This window comes from Pteropus alecto, unplaced genomic scaffold (genome assembly GCF_000325575.1).
Source record: "Pteropus alecto unplaced genomic scaffold, ASM32557v1 scaffold160, whole genome shotgun sequence".
NCBI classification, from domain to species: domain Eukaryota; kingdom Metazoa; phylum Chordata; class Mammalia; order Chiroptera; family Pteropodidae; genus Pteropus; species Pteropus alecto.
In genome coordinates this window covers 4,511,621-4,519,183 of record NW_006429864.1, presented here as the reverse complement: position 1 = coordinate 4,519,183, position 7,563 = coordinate 4,511,621, and the positions used below count along the sequence as shown (strand labels likewise).

The window sequence follows — 7,563 nt, the reverse complement described above, 5'->3', positions numbered from 1 at the left end:
TGAAATCTCCTGGGCTGGCCACCTTGAACCAGGCCAAGGCCAACCTGAGGCTTCCTGCTTTGGTCCGTTGCCTGAGCTGCCCTTGGCCCAGGCCTGAGGGCTGGGATCTTTCTCTCCTCTTGGTGGAAGGGGTTGGGGGAGCCAGCTGCTAGCTGGGGGTGCGGGTGGGGGATATACAGGTGTGAGACTTGGTCCGAGTCTGCCCTGACTTTATCAATGACCCCGGGCCTCACTCCTCAAGGCATGAAGGTAACAACAAAGTGCTGGCTCTGGGGAAGCATCCAGGGCCAGGATGGAAGTAGGCGTGGGACGGGGGGACAGGGGGAGTCAGGCCATGAGTCTGTGCTGAGCCAGCACTGGCAGACAGCAGTGTGGGGAGCACGCAAAGCCCCGCTGGGACCCTAAGACATCCCCTTGCAGCCCGCCCCAGCACACCAGCCGGGCGCACGTACCCACAAACCAGCCATCGTCACACCGCTGCATGACGTCCACTCTGTCCCCCTCCCGCAACTCCAGCTCATCCTCGTTCTGGGGCCTGTACTGGTACATCGCCCGGTACCTGGGGGAGACAGTGTGATGGCAGCCACCAGAGCCCTTGCCCCTTTCCCAGACCGGGCCGGAGAGTCTGAACCCAAGTGTGGCCACATGCGGTGAATTCCCCAGGTTTCCTCTGTGCTCCCACTAGCCCTGGCCCAGTTCCTGCAATGGCGACTCTCTCTGGCTCCAGTGCATTCTTCTCCAGGCCTGCTGCCTGCACTCTGAGCCTTCACCATCCAAACCCTGTCTCTGTGGGCTCCCAGTGCCTTCAAGTCTGTTCTACCAGTTCCCATGCTTCATATAGCCACACACTGACCTCAGGGCTGAAAACCCAGTGAGGAGACAGGCTAGGGGCCGAGTGTGGGAGGCTTGCTCTAAGGCCACAGGGCTGGTGGGGACAGGACAGAAACACCGCAGACAAATGGGCCCCCTGCCACCGAATGACCCTAGCACTGCAAGGACTAGCGCTATCTATTAGGCGTTTACCAAATCCACCTTGGGGGTCAGTGGGCTCAGCTCTGCCTGCCAGTAGCCTCCCCACCCCTAACTAAGCACCCCAAGATGGTACTCACGGGGTCCAGTGTATCTGAGTGGTGTTGGGGGAGGAGGTCCCCATGTCCAGGAGACGGCTGGTGCCTCCAGGATGGGATAGAGCTGACCCAGGGGTGCTGAGATTCTGGGGGTCCACAGAAGGAAAGGTGGGCACATGCAAGCCTGAGGCGGAAGTGAAATCCCCCCCCCACTTCCCCTGGGGCGGCACTTCCGGCACTGCTCCTCTAATCCTCAGTCCCCACAGCATAGGGGGTCTGTGACCTTTTCACTTCAGAGGTGCAGGAAAGCCGAGGCCCAGGTAGGGCAGGTGGCTGGTTTCTGAATGCCATGCAGGCAAAATGGGGACGGGAGGAGGCCCACACACTGGCTGTGCCTGCTCACACTGGTTTGCCGAGGGAAGGGGTGGCTGCAGAGCCAACGGGCTTGTTTGTGGGTGTCAGGACAGCAGTCAGTGACTATCCATGACTATAAACTTTTAGTTCAAACTCATCCAACCGCCCTCTGCAATAGGAATTAGTATCCCCATTCTACAGGTGAGGAACATGCTACAGCTGAGAAAACCTATATCCAGAGAGGGCAGGTCATCTGCCCAAGGTCACACAGCAGGTAAAGGGCAGAACCCCGACTCCGGCCCCACAGATCTCTGAGGCTGATAAAGGTAAATCACAAAAGTGAAGTCTAGAGGGTCAGAAAGGCAGGGCTGGCTTTGGGGTCCCACCTAGAGCCGGGTGGCTGCCCCCTCCTCCCAGGACTGTAGCTCAAGGGCCAGAACCAACTTGAGGGCCCTGAGGTCCATGAGGCCAAGGTGGGGCTGCAATGCCAGGTTCTGCCCGGTCACCCCACCACTCTGGGGAGGGGTGCAGCCTCGTCACAGGAACAGAGGATACACTGCGGGGAGAGGGGGTCAGCTCTCTCTGAGGCAGGTCACTTTACCTGGGTCTGAGATCTGGGCTCCTGGGTGGGGTAGGAGAAGCCAGTGCGGCGGGGGGAGGTCCGGCCCCCCCAGTCCGTGGGGTCTGCTGAGCCGTGCGGCGTTAACGGGGAGCTGGGGTGATGGGCAGCCGGACGGGTGGACGTCAGACGGGGAGACGCAGGGAGCTGGGGGCCTTCGTCGCAGACCCGGAGCCGGGGCTCACGGCACACCTGCACATAGGTGGCTGGGAAGATGCCCTGGCGCCCTGTGCCCGAGATGCGCCCCTCGTACCAGTTCTCGTTCACCTTGCGGATGAGGCAGATGCGCTCCCCCTGCAGGGAGAAAGGAGTCAGTATTTGGAGGGCCCTCCTGGGGATGAGCGGGATGTCTTCTAAAACACCTTGCCCAGAGGGCTCGGACTCAGAGAGAGGCAGCAGTTTATGCCGAGGTCACACAGGTAGGAAGTGGCAGAGTTGGGAGCCAAACCCAGGCCACCTGGGGAGCGAGCAGAGGTCTAAGCTCTTCCCACGACATGCTGGGGTTGGATTAAGTCCTGCCCCTTTGGGACGCTCATGTGCAGCCTCTCCGAGTTTCGAGCTCTCTCCTTGCAGAGTTCCGGTCACAGGGGAGACTAGAGGATCATGACACAGATCCAAACCAGGATCTGCCGATTTCAGCTGTGTGGCCTTGGACAAGTTACTTTGCCCCTGTGAGCCTTGGTTTCCTCACCTGTGAAGTGGGGATAACAATATCATTGCTGCGAGGAGCAAAGGAGATTTAGTGGAGACTAGGAAGAGATACTGGACACGTGTTAGCCACCACTGCCATGACTGGGTCCAGTCCCTGCCTCTACGCTGGGTGGTCCCGTCGCCACACCACTGCATCTAAAAAGAAACCCCTGAGGGCAGCTAGTGTGTCCTCAGGCCCACATGCGGACTGATATCAGGTGGGGCTGTCCCGCGGAAGATGATCTCCAGCCCTCTCCTGCCCCCACCTCTCTCCTTCCTGCCACCTCCTTCCCTGCCTCTCCCTGGGGCCAACTTTTCCAGAGGACATTCACTAGGGGTATTCATGGCCTTTGCCCCAAAATCGACCAAAGGGAGACCAGTTCCCTGCTTTCTAGGACATTTTACAAGCTTTCTTGATCACAATCTATAGTAAAAAATGTGTTTCAATAACAACCCAGGGCGTATGGGCGTGTCAAGCTTTCTTGATCACAATCTATAGTAAAAAATGTTTCAATAACAACCCAGGGCGTATGTGCATGTGCGCGCACACAAACACGCACACACACACACGCACGCCTAAAAGTTTGACAGAATACCCTATGTACATGCAAAGGCCTTCTAACATTTCCATTTTGTTCTTTTAAAAACAATGATTGTGATCCTCACAGTCTGCCAACCTGGAACTGAAAAAAGCACAACTACTACACGCACGCCTAAAAGTTTGACAGAATACCCTATTACATGCAAAGGCCTTCTAATAGTTCCATTTTGTTCTTTAAAAACAATGATTGTGATCCTCACAGTCTACCAACCTGGAACTGAAAAAAGCATAACTACTCTAGAAGTTTTTCTAAAAAAAAAAAAATGGGCTAAATTAAGGGAAACATATCCAAAGAGACTGAGAAAAAAAAATTGGAAATCCTGGATGAAGACGGGTTCATCTGACTCTTAAAAAATGTTTGACGGCACACGTTGCCCTACGTCTCCCAGCCCCGGCCAGCTCCCCGCTCCGGCCCAGCCTGGTCACACCTTCCGGAAGGACAGCTCCACCTCCAGGTCCCCCTTGAAATTGTACTGGGCCACAGCTTCTCCATACTCCAGCACTTGGTAGGTCGGGGGCTTGAGGGGCTTGGGGATCTCATCTGCAGGCAGCATCTGCAGGAAGAAAAGTCACAGGAAGGATTGAGCCTGGGCATCAACTGGGCACAGGCCTGGAGCTCCTGGGAGGGTGAGGCCACCAAAAGGCAGTAGGGGCAGCAAGATCTGTCCCCAGGCCAGGGAAGAGACAGACATCAGACACAAGCCTGGGGTGGCCGGGGACAAGCACGGCCAAGGGGGTGGTGAGTCCCTGAAGACCCCTGGAGGAAGAATTTCCACTAGAGTTATGTGGAGTATGCGGTGGCAAAGACGGAAGCCAGTCCAACGAGAGAGAGAAACTTGGAGGGCCAAAGGAAATGAGGAGTTCCAAGGAGCAGGGAACACCTAGTGACCTGTTCTAAAAGAGAGACTCTAACACTTTACCATTGCTCGGAACCAAGTGTCCTTCTTCCTCCTCCCTTTCTTCCCTAACCAGGTGCCCGGAATCCTCATGCTCTCTTTGCTTCACCCTACTCATAAAAATCAAGACGCTAATAAACTATTTCACAGCAAGATGTAAATGATCAAGGACATGCAATACGTGATGGAATTTCCGGATCAGAGAGAACGTTCTCAGGGTAAGGGAGACCTACTACGCTTGTCAAATCAAGAGCCCAACTCTTGGGTCAAAGAGGAAGTCTCAGAGGAAATGAGAAAATAGTTTGAGTTCAACGAAAACAATAAAATATCAAAATCTGTGGGATGTAGTTAAAGCAGTGCTTGGAGGAAAATTTATAGCATTAAAATGCTTGTATTGGGGGGGAAATGTTTCAAATCGATAATCTAAACTACCACCCTAACAAACGAAAAAAAGAAATGCAAATTGGGCCTAACAGAAGCAGAAGGAAGGAAATAATAAAAAGGCAGAGATCAATGATATGGAAAACAAAAATAGAGAAAAATCAATGAAATCAAAAGTTGGTTCTTTGAAAAGATCAATAAAATTAACAAATCACTAGCCAGAATAAGAGAATACACAAATTACCAATATCAGGAACAAAAGAAAAGATATCACTAAAGATGCTGCTGACTTTAAAAGGATAATAAGGAAACATTATAACAACTTTAAGCTAATAAATTAGATAATTTGAAGTTCCTTAAAAGATACAAATACCAAAGATAACCTAAAGCCCTATATCTATCAAATTCAGAACCTGTCTCTGGATTCAGATTCTGGATCTTATACTTAATAACTTATCTCTGAACCTTAGCACAGGGATCCTCAATGGTACCAGTCCATGGCCTGTTAGGAACTGGGCCGAAAGCAGGAGGCGAGAGGCAGGCGAGGGAGTGAAACTTCATCTGCATTTGCAGCCGCTCCCCAGCGCTAGCATCGCCACCTCAGCTCCACCTCAGATCAGCAGGCATTAGATTCTCATAGGAGCACCGGTCCCTGGTGCCAGAAAGGTTGGACACTGCTGCCTTAGCAAGCCCATCTATAAAATGGGGCTGATCTATCACTTTCCCAGGTCAATGAGAAGAACGGGGGAAATAATACAGTTGACTCTTGAACACTTGGTCAATGAGAAGAACAGGGGAAATAATACAGTTGACTCTTGAAATAATACAGTTGACTCTTTGAACTGTAGGGGTCCACTATATGTGGATTTTTTCAATAAATACATTGGAAAAATTTGGGGAGATTTGTGATAATTTGAAAGAACCCGCAGATGAACCATGCAGCATATTTAAAACTTACGAAAAGGGTTATGTCATGAATGCATAAAATATATGTTTGTATTTTCTCTTCCTTATGATTTTCTTAATAACATTTCTTTTCTCTAGCTCAGTGGTCCCCAACCTTTTTGGCAACAGGGACCAGTGCTCCTATGAGAATCTAATGCCTGATGATCTGAGGTGGAGCTGAGGCGGTGATGCTAGCGCTGGGGAGCGGCTGCAAATACAGATGAAGCTTCGCGGGCTTGTCCACTGCTCATCTCCTGCTGTGTGGCCCTGTTTCTAACAGGCCATGGACTGGTACAGGTCCAAGGCCCGGAAGTCAGGGACCCCTGCTCTACCTTACTTTATTTTAGAAATATAGTATACTACATAGAACACAAAATAAGTGTTAATCAATTGTTTATGCTATTGGCAGGGCTTCTGGTTAACAGTAGGCTATTTAGTAGTTACGTTTTGGGGGGAGTCAAAGTTATACACGGGAAAGAAAACGTTATACATGGATTTTTGACTGCACAGTGGTCAGTGCCCTTAACCTCTGTGTTGTTCAAGAGTTAACTGTACACGTGATGCATGTATATGTGATTTATAAATGTCACACATGCTGTATTCTTGCCAGTGCAATTAGGATTCATCCCAAAGACAGCTTTAGAGAGGTGGATTCTGCGTGGTGAAAGTCTGGGATGCTGACAGTGCTGGTGGCCCCTGCTTCTCCCCCGTGGGCTGCGTTCCACCTTTAGCCCTCATTTGACAAACATTTCCAGGGCACAGGCAAAGTGCTGGGCCAGGCCCTATGGGGGCCAAGGACATGGATGAGGCTGGGCCATGGCCTCTGCTCCGAAGCTCACAGTTTCACATCTCAGGAAACCTGTGAGATGTGGCAGCCAGCTTAGGAGAGAAGCTATGGATAATGGCTCTGCCGCCCACCTGCCCTCCCCGGCTCCTGCTCACCTCCACATAATTAGCAGGGAAGATGCCCAGCCTGCCATGGTGTTCCCCCTCCAGCCAGTTCTTGTCCACCTCCTTGTGGATGTAAACGATGTCACCCTTCTTCAGAGTCAGCTCCCTGCAAACCAGACCAACGACATCGGCAAGCTGAGGTCCTCTCCATCCCCCTTCTGAGCGCTGGGGAGCGGCTGCACCCAAAGTCCCCGTCCAGCACACCCAAAGTCCCCGCCTCCCTTCAGGGATGCCCACTGCAGCCCTGCCCCGCCCCCTCTACCCCAGCCACCCAGTGCAGAGCCAGCCCCAGGGGGCAAGGGAGGGGAGAGGACACTTACTTGGGGGACTGTGCTTGGAAGTCAAACTTGAGCCTGGCAGCCTTCTTCTATGCAGGGGGAGAAGAGAGCCGGGTGACCCCAATCAAGCAGTTACTGGGCCCCACCCCAGGCCCTCCTTGCACCCTGACCCTAATGTTCCCACTCCCTTACCTTCTTCTCTTCCTTCCTGGCAGGGCTGACCCCTCGTTCAGAGGCACTAGGGTCTGTGGAGAAGTACCAGCTCAGCTCGGAAAGGCCATGTCTGGGGAGGGGGCCCACCCCCCTGAAGGACACCGTGGAAGTAGGGGGCTCTATGACCTTCCTGTAACCACTACCTCCAGGAGCCCCAGCATATCTAGTGTGTGTGGTGGGGGGCGCCTGGGTGAGAAAAGGGGGAGGATCTGGACCTTACCTCTGGTTGAGGAAGGGTAGACAAAGTCTCTGCGACCTAGGAAGGGGCTTCCGCCATCCGCCATTCTGTGGGGGCTCAGGGTCCGGGAGGAACCCCGGTAAAGTGCATTCGGGGAGCTGGGGCTCCAGGCCGAGGCCGGGCTGCGGGGACACAGTGAGTGAGCCACCTGTCTGGCTTCACACCCTACCGGGCTCGCTCTCTCCCCTTATTTCCAGCTGCCTGCTCCCCAGCCGTCGCCCAGGTCCTGGGCTCGCCACCGGACGTTCTGCTTCCCGAGCGGTGGCCGGGGCAGGGTGCGGCCGCGCCGCGGAGGAGAGCGCGGGGAAGTGCCGGCCGCGGCCCCCCAGC

At 53.5% G+C, this 7,563-nt stretch overlaps 1 protein-coding gene across 1 annotated transcript in view; it reads right to left on the bottom strand.

Moving 5' to 3' along the window:
- The window catches only part of SORBS3 (sorbin and SH3 domain containing 3), a 19,518-nt gene that overhangs the window by 2,201 nt on the left and 9,754 nt on the right, over nucleotides 1-7,563 (bottom strand). The window contains exons 11-18 of the mRNA XM_025044263.1: nucleotides 7,216-7,355; nucleotides 6,975-7,027; nucleotides 6,825-6,871; nucleotides 6,496-6,610; nucleotides 3,760-3,885; nucleotides 2,023-2,334; nucleotides 1,110-1,213; nucleotides 453-559 (exon numbers count right to left, since the gene is read on the bottom strand). Of these exons, the coding sequence (XP_024900031.1) occupies nucleotides 453-559; nucleotides 1,110-1,213; nucleotides 2,023-2,334; nucleotides 3,760-3,885; nucleotides 6,496-6,610; nucleotides 6,825-6,871; nucleotides 6,975-7,027; nucleotides 7,216-7,355 (1,004 nt within the window). The remainder of the gene's footprint in view (nucleotides 1-452; nucleotides 560-1,109; nucleotides 1,214-2,022; nucleotides 2,335-3,759; nucleotides 3,886-6,495; nucleotides 6,611-6,824; nucleotides 6,872-6,974; nucleotides 7,028-7,215; nucleotides 7,356-7,563) is intronic.